Source organism: Bos grunniens, chromosome 6 (assembly GCF_055505025.1).
Source record: "Bos grunniens cultivar Pamir isolate PY7600 chromosome 6, Bosgru_T2T1.0, whole genome shotgun sequence".
In the NCBI taxonomy this organism is placed as follows: domain Eukaryota; kingdom Metazoa; phylum Chordata; class Mammalia; order Artiodactyla; family Bovidae; genus Bos; species Bos grunniens.
Window position 1 is genome coordinate 26,417,017 of NC_141170.1, and position 18,347 is coordinate 26,435,363.

At 39.6% G+C, this 18,347-nt stretch overlaps 1 protein-coding gene and 1 non-coding gene across 51 annotated transcripts in view; both read left to right on the plus strand.

Moving 5' to 3' along the window:
* Window positions 1-18,347, plus strand: part of CCDC158 (coiled-coil domain containing 158) — an 83,043-nt gene that overhangs the window by 36,181 nt on the left and 28,515 nt on the right. For 18 of the 50 annotated variants that reach the window (XM_086405259.1, XM_086405255.1, XM_086405269.1 and 15 more), the window contains 7 exons: window positions 667-1,149; window positions 3,108-3,297; window positions 5,101-5,253; window positions 8,038-8,150; window positions 11,462-11,620; window positions 12,576-12,668; window positions 13,433-13,558. In XM_086405259.1, the coding sequence (XP_086261385.1) occupies window positions 667-1,149; window positions 3,108-3,297; window positions 5,101-5,253; window positions 8,038-8,150; window positions 11,462-11,620; window positions 12,576-12,668; window positions 13,433-13,558 (1,317 nt within the window). The remainder of the gene's footprint in view (window positions 1-666; window positions 1,150-3,107; window positions 3,298-5,100; window positions 5,254-8,037; window positions 8,151-11,461; window positions 11,621-12,575; window positions 12,669-13,432; window positions 13,559-18,347) is intronic. The other 32 variants (XM_086405261.1, XM_086405257.1, XM_086405270.1 and 29 more) reach the window with 5 other exon arrangements.
* LOC147370439 (U6 spliceosomal RNA) lies at window positions 6,678-6,784 on the plus strand. The gene has a single exon (XR_015166325.1). It is a non-coding gene; the product is annotated as a U6 spliceosomal RNA (small nuclear RNA).

Here is an 18,347-nt window from a genome sequence, read left to right on the forward strand (position 1 = left end):
AGTGGGTTGCCATGCCCTCCTCCAGGGGATCTTCCCAACCCAGAGATTGAACCCAGGTCTCCACATTGTGGGCAGATTCTTTACCATCTAAGCCACCAGGGAAGCTGAAGAGTACTAGAGTGGGTCGCCTATCCCTTTTCCAGGGATCTTCCCAACCCAGGAATCGAACCAGGGTCTCTTGCATTGCAGGCAGATCCTTTACTGTCTGAGCCACCAGGGAAGCCCAATTAGAATCTTACTCTTCTCCAAACAAGGACCAGAGAATGTGAATGTACATTGGATAAAAGCCATCATTCACTTTTCCCTCAAAGGTGGAATTAAGGAAGAGGGAAACAGAAAGGATAGCTGTCTTCACTCTTACCCCACTTTCCACTGTTGCCAGTGTCATCCTAATATAAATTGCTGTGGAAAACTTCCTCAGAGGACACTAGCCGAGCTCGTCCCCACCCTACAACACCATTCTGGATGAGCATTGTTATTTAATTAAGGTCTCTCCACCTTGATCTAATTAACACAAGTTTGTCTGCTGTCTGTATGAAGTTCTGAGAGCAAAACAGTTGGAGGTACTGTCATATTCATGATTTCACCTTCTTGAGCTAACTTGTCAGATCTCTTGAGACCTCTCCCTGTCTGCCTAAATCCATGAAATTCTTCTTTAACAATCAGATGGCAGCCATTCAAGGGAAGAATGAAAGTCTAGAAAAAGTGTCCTCCTTGACTGCTCAGCTTGAATCCACCAAAGAGATGCTCCGCAAAGTGGTGGAAGAGTTGACAGCCAAGAAGATGACCCTGGAGAGCTCGGAGAGGACCGTGTCGGACCTGACAGCTTCCCTCCAGGAAAAGGAGCGAGCCATCGAGGCCACCAACGCAGAAATCACGAAGCTGCGCTCCCGGGTGGACTTGAAGTTGCAGGAGCTGCAGCACCTGAAGAATGAAGGGGATCACCTCCGAAACGTGCAGACAGAGTGTGAGGCCCTCAGGCTGCAGATGGCAGAGAAGGACAAAGTGATCGAGATCCTGCGACAGCAGATTGAGAACATGACGCAGTTGGTGGGCCAGCACGGGCGGACGGCCGGTGCTATGCAAGTGGAGAAAGCTCAGCTGGAGAAGGAGATCAATGACAGGAGGCTGGAGCTACAGGAAGTTAAGGTCTGTAGAGTGTTTTGGTGGTTTAGCTTCTGAAATATCTTTTTTTCTCCCATAAGTCTGACCTAATTGACCAGCAGTAGGTTCTGTAAAGATAGTTATAGACACTCCAAAATTGTTTGCAAGTGTTTTTGTCAGTGTGCATGTGTGCTTTTGTGAGAAAGTTTCCACACTTTTCTTAAATTCCACAAGAAGTGGCCCCCAAATGGTTCAGCAGTGCTGATACAAAAGAGAAAAATCAGAAAATCCAGCTTCTTTATGAAGTCTGTCCTGATGCCGTAGTTTGAGAAAGCATTTTGTCCCCATTCAGACAGACCTAAATTTGAACCCCATCTCACCACTCAGTAACTGTAAAGCACTAGACTGTTTGCTGAATGTTCGCTTCTATGTCTGTAAACCAAAATACCCCGAATCTTGTTGGATTATTTGAGGCTTAAATGAGAAAGTATATATCAAGGATTTAGCTTGGATCCTGGTCTGTGGAAGACGTTTAGAAAATATGAGCTCCCTTCCCCCATTCCACTCTCCACCTGAACCTTATGGTACTGCGTTTGTACCTCTTACAGCCTGGGTCACATTCTGTATTACGCTGTGTATGCGCACGCACACGCCTGGGGTATGTGGTATGTGCGTGTGTGTATGTGTGTGTAAATAGCAATTTCTCCTCTTCCCTGTAAGACTGAAGATTTCTTCAAGCAGGGCACACATCTTCATCTTTGTACCCCTGCCCCTGACTTTGTGCCGTGTACCTAGAAGGTGCTCAGTAAATATTTATCAGAATTTAAAACTATTGAATGAATTTTTAAAAATTCAGTTTCCCAAGCTTTATATTACTTTTATCTGCCATGGTAACTAGTAGGAAACAAATCACATATTATTAATTTTTTCTTTCAGTTTTGTTGGAATATAATTGACATACAATACTATATGAGTTTAAGGGATACAGCATAATGGCTTAATTTACACATATTGTGCAATGATTACAGCAATAAGATAACATCTATCATCTCATATAGATACAAAAAAACAATATTTTTTCCCTTATGATGATTTATGACAAAGAAAGGATCTAAAAATCAGCAAAGGGGAAAATTCTCCCAAAGGAAACCAGGCATAAGCTTCCTCCCCTGCAGTTGGGCACAAGATGCTTAACCCCGCCATCAATAAGTTGTGACAACGTGTGTCAGATGTTGCCAGCCAGGGGGGTTCATCAGAGGCTCAGTGGGCAGAGTTTTTATACTGGGAGCTGATCGTATAGGCTGTCCTTACCAGGGAGGGGAATAGAGTCTTCTGAAAGGAAAGCAAGGATCCAGCGTAAATTGTTTCTCTTGAAGAACAGTTTTTAGGCAGAATGGGTTAGACTGATGGGACCCCCCTCCCCAAATTCAAATTTTCAGTACCTCCAAGAACCACCCTGACTAGAAGCTTTCATCGGGGCAGTGGTCAGGCTCTCTTCCACACACCACCTTAGCTCCTGTAGCAGCCCCCTCCCTGTGTTCATTCTCCACCCTCTCACCTTTTCAGTTCTTTTTCCGTCATTATTGTCATCTGGTTATTCAATATTTGTTGTTGTCTGTCTCCTTTCACGAGAATGGAAAAACCCCATGAGGACAAGGACGTTGTTTACTGCTATACACGGCCAGGGCAGGGGGAGCCTGGTGGGGGAGCTGCCATGGGAGTAAAACCTGAGTAGGTGCTCACCTAGGGCCTTACCTGCACACCATCCTCAGCGTGTAAAATGGAGTCTGGCACAGTTAGGTGCCCAGTATGTTGTTTTTTTTTTAATGAATGAATATATAGAATAGGAATAATGAAGGGCTGTAGCCAGTGATCCTGGGAATTGGTATCTATGGTTAAAAGAAAGGTAAAATACTCCTTTCATTTTCCCACTTCTTATTGCTGCTTTATATTTTATTTTTTTTATTTCTTGCACTGTCCTTTGTATTTATCCCTACATTTAGATTTTGAAAGATAAAAGAGATGCAAAGATACGGGAGCTTGAAGCCAGAGTGAGTGACCTGGAATTGGAAAAGGTGAAGCTGGTGAACGCAGGCTCCGAGAGGCTCCGTGCAGTGAAAGACATCAAGCAAGAGAGAGACCATTTATTAAGTGAGGTGAAAGCTAGTAGGAATGAGTTAAACAGTCTTACAGGTACGTTACTCCAGTTCAAACTCTGCCGAAAGTAGGAGTGCTGTCAGTGGCGTTCCACGAGGATACTAGGACTGTTGTGACAGAAGGGGCCCTCATCCAGTGATACAAACATGGATAATTATGCTGTCCCTGCGCACGCATCTCATCACCCGAAACCCTGACACTTCTCCATGAAGTGCTCCCAGAGTGTGCACTCATTAACCATTAACTTTAGTCAGCCCGCAGTGTCCGTGAAGTTCTGCACTGCGTTTCCAAGGGGAGAGTGAGAGAAGTGGAAACCTTGAGTCCTCTGAGTCAGATAGCTTGATGAGAGGTGTAATAATGAAGCCGCACATGTAAATAGACTTACGCAAATTTCTAGGAGATGAAAATACCCTCAGTTCACTGTTAGTATGGTACAGGTGTTGTCTACTTCACATGCATACACACATACACGCACACGCATGTCAGTGATTGCTGAGCATCTCCTATGCCAGATGCTGAGACAGGCCCTGGGAACAACAGTGAGGCTCCACGTTAGTTGGAAGCCAGACCTGTGTAGAATGTGTCACATGCGGTGGGTGAAGCACAGTGGCTGGGTGGTGGGTGCAGATGCAGGAAAGGGAGGGAATCAGCCTCCTGTCGCCGGTGATATCTGGGTTCGATGGAGGAATAGGAATTTGGCAGGTAAAAAGGAGGTAGAAGGGCAGTCCAGGTGGAGAGAACATTATGGACAAAAGCAGGAAGGCATGAAGTAACACAGTGCAACCTCAGAAACACTTAATGGGAGTAGAAGTACAAATGAACAAGAACTAAGAAATGAGGCAGAATGGATAGGGAGAGCCAGACAGTGTGGAGCCGGCGAAAGATACCAAGTAAGAGATTGTTGTCACCAAATTTACATTTTAGAAGGACAGAGTCAGCAGGTAAGAAGAGAAAGGCAAGCCTAAAGGAACAGAGGCCAGCCAGCTAAGGAGAGTTTTGCAGTGGTCCCAGGGAAAGGTGATGAGAACCCGAACTGAGGCATATAATGAGAATGAGAGGAGAGGGAAGACTTAAGCAAGTTTTTGGAGATTGAATCAACAGTAAATGATCAGAGGGGTTGTGTGTGTGCTTCTGATTTTAAATTTGTAGTATTGGGAGAACAATGATACCAACATCTGAGAAAACGAAATCAAGAGGGGTTAACTTACAAGCAGGAGGGTGAGGCAGTCAGTGTAAGACCATTGGTCTGGGGGCACCAGGGCATCCACATGAAAATATCTGGAGAGATGGGGTTAGATCTCAGCAGAGAGGTCTTGACTCTGCTTGTTCCCTTTATAAGTAAATCTATCATATATAAATAGACAAATGTAAATAAATGGATAGTTGAATGTGTGTGTGTGTATTCTTGTATATGAATGATGAATGCCAGGTATTTTGATAGTTACTGGAGATAAAAAATCAGGGAAAACATGTGGCAGTGTCAGGTTACTTACCGAGTCATGGAGATCCATCTGCCTATAAATGGTGGCCAAATCTGTTGTGGTGGGTATGATTATCCAAGAAGGTTTAAGAGGAAATAGATGTGAGCCAATTTCACTGCTTAGAAGAAAAGCAATGACTAATAAGAGTAAAACAGGACGACCCACCCGAGCAGATTAAAAGAGTTAGATCCCTGAAAATGTGTATGTACATCTCATTTCTGTAACAAATGATGATGTAACTGAGTGGGGTCTCTTTCAGCTCCAAAATTCTGTGATCATTAATTACAAATAAAACAAGCTTTATAACAATGGAGTAGAAAAAAATTAACCAACTATTATTGCTTATCATGTTGTACAGAGGACTATGAAGTCTTAAAAAGGAATTTTCGAAACAAAAGTGAAGAAATGGAAACTACTACAAATAAGCTGAAAATGCAATTAAAATCTGCACAGTCTGAGCTGGAGCAAACAAGAAATACATTAAAGTCAATGGAAGGATCTGATGGTCATGGTATGCTTCAATAGATCTTTTCCTTTTGTTTTTAATTCCCTTGGTATAGATTTAATAAAACACAAACTGGATTCATTGCCTTCCACTTCTTCACTGTGAAGCATGTGTGAGAGACATACAACAGTAGATATCACTGATGGTTGTCATATAGCAGTTATAATTCCTAGTGTTTTTGAGGGAAATTGACATTTGCTTAATTTATTCCTTAAGTATCGGAACCTTTCTTTTTCTTTAGCTATTTCAATAATTTCTAACAAACTTCAATGTCCATCAGTTCAGTTGCTCAGTTGTGTCCGACTCTTTGCGACCCCATGAATCACAGCACGCCAGGCCTCCCTGTCCATCACCAACTCCCAGAGTTCACTCAGACTCACGTCCATCGAGTCAATGATGCCATCCAGCCGTCTCATCCTCTGTCGTCCCCTTCTCCTCCTGCCCCCAATCCCTCCCAGCATCATAGTCTCTTCCAATGAGTCAACTCTTCGCATGAGGTAGCCAAAGTATTGGAGTTTCAGCTTTAGCATCATTCCTTCCAAAGAAATCCCAGGGCTGATCTCCTTCAGAATGGACTGGTTGGATCTCCTTGCAGTCCAAGGGACTCTCAAGAGTCTTCTCCAACACCACAGTTCAAAAGCATCAATTCTTCAGCTCAGCCTTCTTCACAGTCCAACTCTCACATCCATACATGACCACTGGAAAAACCATAGCCTCGACTAGATGGACCTTTGTTGGCAATGTAATGTCTCTGCTTTTGAATATGCTATCTAGGTTGGTCATAACTTTTCTTCCAAGGAGTAAACGTCTTTTAATTTCATGGCTGCAGTCACCATCTGCAGTAATTTTGGAGCCCAAAAAAATATAGTCTGACACTGTTTCCACTGTTTCACCATCTATTTCCCATGAAGTGATGGGACCAGATGCCATGATCTTCGTTTTCTGAATGTTGAGCTTTAAGCCAACCTTTTCACTCTCCACTTTCACTTTCATCAAAAGGCTTTTTAGTTCCTCTTCACTTTCTGACATAAGGGTGGTGTCATCTATGCCAATTAATTGTTTTTTAGGAAATGTTGATATAAATACAGATCACCAATAATTTTCATTCATTAGCCCTTTTTTCACGTTTACTATCTTCGTAAACTGTGTGCCTATGGCTGTTTGTCCATTCCTGTCTCCTTCTCTGAGTTGAAGATGGGAGGGTGCCCTGGGAATTGAACTGCTAGGATGAGGGGTCCCTTCTCACTGCTTTACACCTGTTCCCTTTTCACCTCGCTGCCCATGTTAATTCAGAGGAAGGTTAGTTGCTATTTCCTATTATTCCTATCATTGTTAACATGGCTATATTAGCTGACTATATGAATAAAGATTTAACTAAAGACTACATTTTCTATTTCTTAATATTTTCTCATGTCAAAAGATTTATGTTTGTGCTCACTTCAACAGCACATATACCAAAATTGGAATGATACAGAAAAGATTACCATGGCCCTTGCCCAAAGATGGCACAGAAATTCTTGAAGTGTCCACATTTTGTGTGGTCCTCAGAGATTCAGCTCTGTCTTTGCTGGTAAACATAAACAAAATGGTGGGGTATGGAGAGCTCACTCCAGAGGCCCATCTGGGGTCTGTTCCCACCTCCCCATCCACTAGACAGTCTCCTCATGTGCTCCAGGCCTCTCCACAACTCCCCCAGTCCCATTACAGTTGTTAAATTAACTAGGTAACCCTGTATTCACTCTCAAATTAGGATCCTCTTAAAATAAAGAATTTATTAAGAAAATTACCTTTGAAGGCCAAGCATGATGCACTTAATCAGACCAGAATTCTTCAGAGTGGTGAGCAAATGATACCAGACTTTTGCTCTATTAACAAACCAGTGAACTGTGCCTGTATTAACCCTGGTCTGGACAGTTTAGCTACAGGAACTATATCTTGTTAGCAAGAAGTCAGACCTTTCATGCTCCAATACTTTGTTTTTAAAGAATGCCACATTTTCTTTTTCTTTTTAACCTCTAAGCTGGACATAACTCAAAAGCAGTGGCATTTTCAAACCTCTTTTCTCAGCTGGTTTTAAGAAACAACATAGGATCTCAGACTGAATTTCCAAACAGTGGTGAGCTTTACTTATCTTCTCAGTGACCTGCCATGTCTTAAGTCTTCAGGGCCTTGCCTCCTGTCTAGAACCTTCTCATCCTGTCACCAGTTTCAGTAAAATAATCACATATATGCTTATATGGCCAGTTTGACTTTTGAAACAATAGTGAGTTCTGAGTACATGGCAATACCCATGACAATGGAAATTGAATGGTTTGTGTTATCAGTGGAATCTTTTAAAAGATCAATGATAGTAGATGTCTTATGTGGTATTTTATATATGAGTTTCTAGAAAGTTATTTTAGTAAAAATTCTATTTACATTTCTCATTGTATGACTATATATTTTGTGTATATATTTCCTATATGTGTAAGTATGAATTTGGTCAGTATTATTTATTACCATTGGAGATATGGCAAATTACGATGGTCAATAAAGTTAATTCTAGCAAGGAATCACAGAACATCAGCATTTACATACGTTTCTCAGCTCAAAACCCCTGAGTAATTGCTGAAAATTGTTGTATCCCAATATTGTGAAATCTTTTGTGAACACTTTCTTGAAGTGATCCAGGTGCCTTAGAGGAATCTTACACCTTTTCATAGTGTTTGAACATCAAATTATAGTCACCTCTCAAAATTTAGAAACTTTAAAAACTAAGACACAATTTAGTTCCTTTTTTTTTTCCCCCAGCTATGAAAGTGGCAATGGGGATGCAAAAACAAATTACAGCTAAAAGAGGTCAGATAGATGCCCTTCAGAGCAAGATACAATTTTTGGAAGAGGCAATGACAAATGCAAACAAGGTGAGTCCCTGTCCTTGGAGTGGGGGAGGCCAGTGTGTTTACTCATTAGTAAACTACAACACAGAGTAAGACACAGAGATACAAAGTACAGTGGGAACAAGGCAAGAGGTTATTCCTAACTGAGAGAATGAGGAGACGGTTCCCAAAGGAACATCTGAGCAGGACCTTGAAAGAGCTAGTGGTTTTTTTTTTTAATAACTTCTCTGGAATGAATTTTATTTTCTTTTATTATTTTCTTCCTTGGTCTTCTTTTGTTATTTTTTACATGTATCTATTCTTTTTCACAGAGAAGGCAATGGCACCCCACTCCAGTACTCTTGCCTAGAAAATCCCATGGACAGAGGAGCCTGGTAGGCTGCAGTCCATGGGGTCGCTAAGAGTCAGACACGACTGAGCGACTTCACTTTCACTTTTCACTTTCATGCATTGGAGAAGGAAATGGCAGCCCACTCCAGTGTTCTTGCCTGGAGAATCCCAGGGACGGGGGAGCCTGGTGGGCTGCCGTCTATGGGGTCACACAGAGTCGGACACGACTGAAGCGACTTAGCAGCAGCAGCAGCATTCTTTTTCGAATTCTTTTTCCATTTAGATTATTACATAATATTGAGCAGCATTCGCTGTGCCATACAGTAGGTCTCTGTTGGTTATCTATTTTAAATGTATCAGTGAGAACAAACATATGGATTCCAAGGGGGAGGGGTGAGGGTGGGAAGAATTAGAAGATTGGGATTGACATGTGTACACTTTTGATACTATGCATTAAATAGATAACTAATGAGAACATACTGTAGAGCCCAGGGAATTCTACTCAGTGCTCTGTGGTGACCTAAATGGGAAGGAAATCTAAAAAAGAGGGGATATATGTATACATATGGCTGATTCGTTTTGCTGTATAGCAGACTAACACAACACTGTAAAGCAACTCTACTCCAATAAAAATTAGTTTAGAAAGAAAGAAAAAAGAAAGTAGTATGTATATTCAATCTCAAATTTCCAATCTATCCCTCCCCCCACCCCTTCCCACCAGTAACCATGAATTCCTTCTCTAAGTCTGTGAGTCTGTTTCTGTTTTGTAAATAATTCCATTTGTATCATTTTTTTAGAATCCACATATAAGTGATATCATACAACATTTGTTTTTCTCTGTGTGACTTCACTTCACTTAGTATGATTATCTCCAGGTCCATCCATGTTGCTGCAAATGACATTATTTCATTCTTTTTAATGGCTGAGTAATATTCCATTGCATATATATATCACATCTTTATCCATTCATCTGTTGATGGACATTTAGATTACTTCCATATCTTGCCTATTGTAAATCAGTGCTGCAGTGAACGTTGAGGTGCATGTATCCTTTCAAACAATGGTTTTCTCTGGATATATGCCCAGGAGTGGGATTGCTGACTCATGTGATAGGTCTAATTTTAGTTTTTTAAGGAACCTCCATATTGTTCTCCATAGTGGCAATTACCAGTTTACAGTCCCACCAAGAGTGTAGGTGGGTTCTCTTTTTTCCACACCTTCTAAGGCATTTATTGATTGTGGATTTTTTGATGATGGCCATTCTGCTGGTGTGAGGTGTTACCTCGTCATAGTTTTGATTTGCATTTCTCTGTTAATTAGATGTTGAACATCTTTTCATGTGCCTCTTGCCACCTGTATGTCCTCTCTGGAGAGAAGTCTGTTTAGGTCTTCTGCCCATTTTTTGATTGGATTGTTTCTTTTCTCATATTAAGCCACATGAGCTGTTTGCAAATTTTTGAGACTAATCTTTTGTCAATTGCATCATTTGTACATATTTTCTTCCATTCTGTGGCTTGTTTTTTCATTTTGTTTATGATTTCCTTTGCTGTGCAAAAACTTTTGGGTTTAATTAGGTCCCATTCATTTAATGCCATTGGAGTTATAATTTGTTTTAATTTCCATTACTCTGGGAGATAGATGGAAAAGGATATTGCTGTAATTTATGTCAGAGTGTTCTGCTGATGTTTTATAGTGTCCCGTCTTACATTTAGGTCCTTAACCTATTCTGAATGTATTTTTATGTGTGCTGTTAAAGTGTTCTGATTTCATTTTCTTACATGAAGCTGTCCAAGAGCTAGTATTTTAACTGCAAGAAGATACTCGTGGTAGAGACAGAGTGATTATAAGCAGAGCATATTCAGTTCCACTCTAATGTAACAACTGTGTTCCTAAAATCACACTATGCAAAATCGTGCAACAAAAACCACCACAGGACTTGTGGGAGTGGTGGGATTAGGAGCACGACACTGATGCACTTCATCAGTGACAAAAGAAAAGTAGGAACCTAATGAAAATGGTAGCACAGTTTTACACGGTAAATGCTTAAGAGACACCTAAATACTACAATTAGAATGGCCCTTTATCCTAAAATGACCTGAAGTTTGCTTGTGAATGTGTGCATTGAAGAATTGCAGTGTGATAGTTGTTAAGAAGGGGTAGAAGGTAGGTTTTTCTGTGACATAGGATGTGGCTCATAACACAAGGTAAACTGAGGGAGCTAGTTGTTTGAAGAGTGTGTATGTTTGTTTTTTGTATTTCTGTGCAACTCTCCTTAGCTGGGTGCTGTTTTCTGCACTGACCTAGTATTTCTCATAGATGAAACCATGCATTAGTAAAGGGGAAATCTGTGTTGTGCTCAAATATTCCCTGATACATCAATCAGGGAATAGTCAGTCTTTGGAATAGACTTGCAGTTTCAGAAGAAGAGTTACAATAGAACTGACCATAATGCCAATGAGAAGGTAAACAGCATATGTAGAAAATGAGGGCAACTAAAGCAGTTGCTTTTCCCCTTCCCCAAAATGCTGCAGTGCTTTTTCAGAATGAGGCTAAATATTGACAAGTATGCACATACATTTGTTATACCTCTCACTGGTCTTTCCTGGTAGCTCAGTGGTAAAGAATTTGACTGCAGTGTAGGAGACACCAGATACGCGGGTTTAGTCCCTGGGTCAGGAAGATCCTGGGAGAAGGAAATGGCAATCCACTCCAGTATTCTTGCTTGGGAAAATCCCATGGTCAGAGGAGCCTGGCGGGCCACAGTTCATGGGGTCACAAAGAGTCAGACATGACTAAGCCACTGAACGCACACACACTCACTGCATGGACTTATTTGCTGTGTCTTTGTTGTTTACCACTCTTTTCTCCCGTCCTGCCGTAGGTTCCAAATAGGCGAATAGTGGAAGCGCAAAATTAACACGTCTAGGGTAAGGGAAACGATGTGTGGGTGCTTCAGTATCTACATCGCCGTATCATTTCTGATATTTGCTCCTGTGTAATTGTAGGAGAAGCATTTTCTAAAAGAAGAGAAGACAAAATTAAGCCAGGAATTGAGTACTGTTTCAACAGAGAAAAACAAGATGGCCGGAGAACTAGAAGTCCTGCGATCTCAGGAGCGCCGATTGAAAGAAAAGGTTGCTAATATGGAAGTTGCTCTTGATAAGGTGGTTATTAACTAAATACATACAGTAGTTAACAACTAAACAGGAAAGCTCCATGTTGACAGACACCAAATCTGTCAAATTGGATTGTGTCCCAGTCACCTCACACAAGGAAGAACTGTATCCTGTAGAGAGGGCTGAGCTTTAAGAACAAATCATGATGCATACTTTTTACAGAATTTCTCTTTTTTTTTTGCTAACATGAACATAAGAGCAGTAAAATACAAGATGTGAGATGCTTCTGGTATCCTCTGTGGCCTGAATAATTTAAAATACCACCAGTCTAATTTACCTTCAAAGAAGGACTTCAGTACTTGGTAGAATACAGTCTGTTAATGATACCAATAAAAAGATGAAGTAATACTAATGTGTGGCGCTTTGTGGAGTTCAGAAAGTGCAGGTAGAGAATGCAGCTTAATGACTGAGAAGATCAGTGATGACACTACATTTGTCCTTGCCATATATTGTAGAGGAGGAATCTCTCTTTGTGTCACCTGCAAACTCTGGAAACCTGAAAATACTGTATACCAAAACTAGTCCTTGCTTCTTGAGACATCAGAGCCTCCGTGGTGACAGAACATGGTCTGTGTTCCCAACTATGCAAACTTAGGTCTTAGAACATGATATATGGGCTCAATGAATTTCAGTTGTGGTTATCTTTATGCAAATATTTTTACCATTGCTAAAGCTGTTTGCTCATTTCATCCGTAGTTCATTCATTCTTTTACGTATCCTTCACCTACTAAACGCCATATAGATGCTGGGGCTACAAAGACATGACCTCCAATAACTCTCAGTTTTCTGAATAAAACAGATAAGTAAATAGATAAATGTAATGCACTATGCTAGGAATGGAGGGAAGTTTCCTTGAAGAGATGGTGACTCTGCATGTATACGTTAATAAAATAAAATTGCACGAAGAATGGAGGATAAACCACATGTGGTTGCTTGATTGTAGGCATCTTTGCAGTTTGCAGAATGTCAAGATATAATACAGCGTCAGGAACAAGAATCTGTGCGCCTAAAGCTTCAACACACATTGGATGTAAAAGTAAGGTCTTTTGTTTTCATTAAATAGTTATTTAAGCAAAACTTAAGCCTTGGTTTGATATACTTTTAGGTTTTCTTATGTATCTTAGATGCTTTCAAGTGTACTTTTAACATTATCTGATATTAACAATTATAAAATCTATACATTGTACCTACTATACCTATCCTTTTCCTATATAGTAACACGTTGAAGCATCATGCTTTATGTTAGGTTTATATTGCGTGAAGGAAACACAGAAGTACTTACCTTGGGGAACCAGAGGTTTGCATACAGGAGGCGGTCAAACGTGTTTGACTTGTTTGGAGAATAGCAAAAATGAGGTAATTTGCATGACAAGTCAGGTGTGCTTTAAAAATAGTACATTTTCCACTGAAATAGATTTGTTTTTTGAGTATATTTTAGAAGTGCAGACATACTTCAAAGTCGCAATACTGGATACCTTCCCATAGTTGGAGAGGAACCTTCTCAGTAGTATGTCAGAACTGGTGTGGAGTGTTTGGCCGAGTTAAAACCAATGTAGTAGCCTCTGATTGGAGATGCCGCTTCCCACCTGGAATGCTTACATCATTCTCAAGTGTGAAGGCCTCTTGCTAAGCCCAGCATTAGTCCCCAAAGAATAACATGCATCTTGCTTAATACTTTGGCTTCAACTTTTTAGGGGTTCAACATGTAAGACTGAAATTTATTTGCAAAAATACATTTTGATTTCACAATTCCAGCTGTAGGTTGACAGTTATTTTGCTCACATGTATACTGTCTTCCAGGAACTGCAGGGCCCTGGATACACCTCAAATTCTGCTGTGAAACCACGCCTTCTACAACCATCACCTGCTGCTCGTTCTCATTCCAATGTTCCATCTTCCCAGTCTACAGCCAGCTTCCTGTCTCATGTAAGTCACTTGTCTTATAGTTTGTGATGCAAATGGCATAATATGTAAATAATTGAGAAGAATTTCATTTAAAAAGTAAACCTATAGTTATGACATTTTCAGTTTTTAGAATTTAAATTTATACAGACCAGGTGAACAGAAAGGTTTTTCTTTCTTTGGTATTTTCTCTAGGAAAAAAACAAAACATGAAATAGTGATATTAATGTAAACAATAATTATTAAAGTAAATTGTTTAGTAACCTGTATTGATATTTTTGTATCATAAGCATTCAGTGTACAAAGCCAATGTTGAGATGGCTAAAATAAGCATCACTTCAAATGCCAAAAGCAAATTATTTGTATTGTAGTACTTTACTAAGATGAAAATGATTTGCTGTATATTATCTCTTCATGACCTATATGTAGACTTATTTATAATCATAAAGATTCTATTAATATTAAATTTGTTACTCTCTTTAGTTAAAATATTAGAGAGTTTGAAATTTTTTTAGTTTAACCTTTTGTACTATTAAAGCTTAGGAAAAAATATGCACAGTATGAAATTCAGATTTTCTCTTCTCTGAAGTTATGTGTATTTGTCGTACCACTAATCCCTTGCAACCAGTATTCAGCTCCAGCTCCAAAGAAATGAGACATATTTCATAAATCACTCATGAAAATCCATTTCATTAGTTGATAGTCCTATTGTAGGTATAGCAACAAGGTCACCGGTAGCCTACCAGTTATTCTGCCTGTGCCTTGAATATAAAGCATGCACTGTAGAATGAACAAGTTGAAATGGACTCCTTTCACGTACACGAGGTATATGACTGATAAGCTGTCACACAATAACATTCTTTTGTCAAACAAAAGAACATTATTAATGGTGGTAGTGGTTGGTGGTTTAGTCACTAAGTCGTGTCCACCTCTTGAGACACTGTGGACTGTAGCCCGCCAGGCTCCTCTGTCCATGGGACTCTCCAAGCAAGAATACTGGAGTGGGTTGCCATTTCCTTCTCCAGGGGATCTTCCCAACCCAGGATTCAAACTGGGGTCTCCTTCTTTGCAGGCAGATTCTTTACCGACTGAGCTACAAGGGAAGCCCAGTATTATTAATATTAGAAGTTAAACATGGTTCTCTCTGGAGACTAGAAATTGGAGGTGGGCAGAGGAAGGGAAGAAAATTGCTGCTTTTTAAGTGTCATAAATCATTTTACTTTTAAAACTATATGCATGTTACCTTAATAAAAATTAAATTAAACCCATCTCTCAGTGAACTTAATGACAAAGAACAACAACAAAGCATATTTGACCAGGAGTCACTGGGACTTAAGATGTGTCTCTAACTTCTTTGTGTGACCTTGGAAATTGAGTTAAATAATACTGTGCCTTTTCATCTCTAACGAGGAGTCTGGACTATGGATCATCTCTAGGGTTTTCTGAAGGATCAGCTCTGAAATTTCATGACTTTTCATTACCCAAAAGCCAGACTAGTAAGATAGGCTCTTTAATATATAGACTATACTTGATTATAAAGAATCTCATCCATCACTGAAAAAGTACTAGTCATGAGTCTATTAAATTAAAAACTTGAGTTATAATTCTAACAGCAATAATGAAGTGTATTTTCTTTTTTTTTTAATTTTTTTTTTAAACTTTACAATATTGTATTAGTTTTGCCAAACATCAAAATGAATCCGCCACAGGTATACCTGTGCTCCCCATCCTGAACCCTCCTCCCTCCTCCCTCCCCATACCCTCCCTCTGGGTCGTCCCAGTGCACCAGCCCCAAGCATCCAGTATCGTGCATCGAACCTGGACTGGTGACTGGTTTCATACATGATATTATACATGTTTCAATGCCATTCTCCCAAATCTCCCCACCCTCTCCCTCTCCCTCTCCCACAGAGTCCAAAAGACTGTTCTATACATCAGTGTCTCTTTTGCTGTCTCGTACACAGGGTTATTGTTACCATCTTTCTAAATTCCATATATATGCGTTAGTATACTGTATTGGTGTTTTTCTTTCTGGCTTACTTCACTCTGTATAATAGGTTCCAGTTTCATCCACCTCATTAGAACTGATTCAAATGAATTCTTTTTAATGGCTGAGTAGTACTCCATTGTGTATATGTACCACAGCTTTCTTATCCATTCATCTGCTGATGGGCATCTAGGTTGCTTCCATGTCCTGGCTATTATAAACAGTGCTGCGATGAACATTGGGGTACACGTGTCTCTTTCCCTTCTGGTTTCCTCAGTGTGTATGCCCAGCAGTGGGATTGCTGGATCATAGATTGTCTTTAATCCATTGTATATTCTTGCCTCCTTTGTCAAAAATAAGGTGTCCATATGTGCGTGGATTTATCTCTGGGCTTTCTATTTTGTTCCATTGATCTATATTTCTGTCTTTGTGCCAGTACCATACTGTCTTGAAAACTGCGGCTTTGTAATAGAGCCTGAAGTCAGGTAGGTTGATTCCTCCAGTTCCCTTCTTCTTTCTCAAAATAGCTTTGGCTATTCAAGGTTTTTTGTATTTCCATACAAATTGTGAAATTATTTGTTATAGCTCTGTGAAGAATACCATTGGTAGCTTGATGGGGATTGCATTGAATCTATAAATTGCTTTGGGTAGTATACTCATTTTCACTATCTTGATTCTTCCAATCCATGAACATGGTATATTTCTCCATCTATTAGCGTCCTCTTTGATTTCTTTCACCAGTGTTGTGAAGTGTATTTTCTGAATAGATTGTTAAGCCTGTTTTATACAATTAATTTCTTCCCTTAAAAATGTTATTATAAGTATATTTATTATATAATTTTACACATTAAATGTAATATACATTCTTTGTTCTGTTCACTGATGTGTTCTGAGTACCTAGAAAAGTATCTAACATGTGGTAAATATTCAGTACATATTTGTCTAATGGATGAATGAATTCATTGTACTGATAAAATATTGGGTTCAGGTTTTCATTGTTTCTACTGACAAGTCAGGTTTAAGTCTTACTGTTGCTTTTTTGAAGGTAATTTTTTTTCTCTGACCATTGTGAAGATTTTGGTTTAAGCAGTTTGAATGTGATGTGCCTATCTGTATTCTTCTTTATATCTCTTGTGAGTCACTGATCTCCCTGGATTTGGGATTGATATCTTTCACTGATTTGGGGAAATTTGTATCTTTTATATTTTTGATTGTTTTTTTCTGCCCCATTCTCTTGTTTCCTTCTGAAACTCGTACTATTAAATAACTTTACTTTTTTAATTGCTGTATTATAGCTCCATTGTTTGAATCCCGTGTGGAACTGTAACCATTGTTTCTCTTGATTTCTAGTCATATTTTGTCTGGTATTTCTGCTTTCTTTTTTTCAAGACTTTATTTTTTAGAGAAGTTTTAGATTCACACCAAAATTGAAAGGAGGATACAGAGATTGCCCATATACCTCTTGCCCCCACACATGCACGGCCTCCCCATTATCAGCATCATTCTCTCTAATGATACATGTGTTATCAAGGATGAACCTACATGGACACATCACAATCACCCCAAGTTCATGGTTTACCTTGGGGTTTATTCTTGGTGTGGTACTATTCTGTGGATTTGTACTAGTGTTTATAAATGTCATTACCGATTCATGGGGTCGCAAAGAGTCAGACACGTCGACTGAGTGACTGAACTGAGCTGATACATATCCATTATTATCATATCATACACAGTACTTTCACTTTCCTCTCCTAAAATTCTCTATGCTCTGCCTACTGATCCTTATCCTCCTTCCACACCGGGCAACCACTGATCTTTTATTATCTCCTGGTTTTACCTTTTCCACAATGTCACTGAGTTGGACTCATACCATATGTTGTCTTTTCACATTGGCTTCTTTTACCTAAGCAATGTGCATTTAAGCTTCCTCCATGTCTGTTCATGGCTTGATAGTCATTTATTTTTAGCATGGAACGGTAATTCATTGTACCACAGTTTGTTCATCTACTGGAGGGTACTGGGGTTGCTTCCAAGGTTTGGTAATTATTAATAGAACTGCTGTCAACATCCACGTGCAGTTTTTTGTGTACATATGTTTTAAACTTCATTGGGCAAATACAGATAGCATGATTGCTGGGTCATATGGTAAGAATCTGTTTAGTTTCGTAAGAAATTACCAAACTGTCTTCCAGGGCGGTTGTACCATTTTACACTCCCACCAGCAGCGAGTGAGAGTCCCTCTAGTTCCACAGCCTCACCCGCATTTGGCGGGGATTGTATAATGCAGCGGTTTCCTGTGAAAGGGTGCATTCATTCATTACGTGTTTTAAAACCTTGCATGTCTGAAAATACCTTTGTTCTTCATTTATATCTGATTGATACACAAAATGCTGCTGCTCTTGTGCTGTTTTGATTCCAGGGCCTGTGTATGTGACCTGTTTGTTTCTCAAAGCTTTTGGAGTCCTTTCTTCATCCCTAGTATTCATTTCTGGGTGATCTCTGCCGGGGGTCTTTTTCCCTGCACTGTATAGGCGCTCTTATGTTCTTTCCTCTCAGAAATTTTCTTGTATTATTTATTTGATAACTTTTCTCCCTCCACTTTTACAGTTCTTTCTGGAATTCCTGTTAAGTCACCTATTAGGCCTCCTGGATTTAGTCTCCAATCTTCTTTAATTTTGGCTTTCAATTTCTATCTCCTCGTATTTTATTCCCAACTTTTGGGAAGACTCCTTAACTCCGTCTTCCAAATACCTATTGAATTTTTTTTTCTGAATATAATTTTTTTTTAATTTCCAGGAGACTTTTTTGTTTTTTAAATCTGCTCTT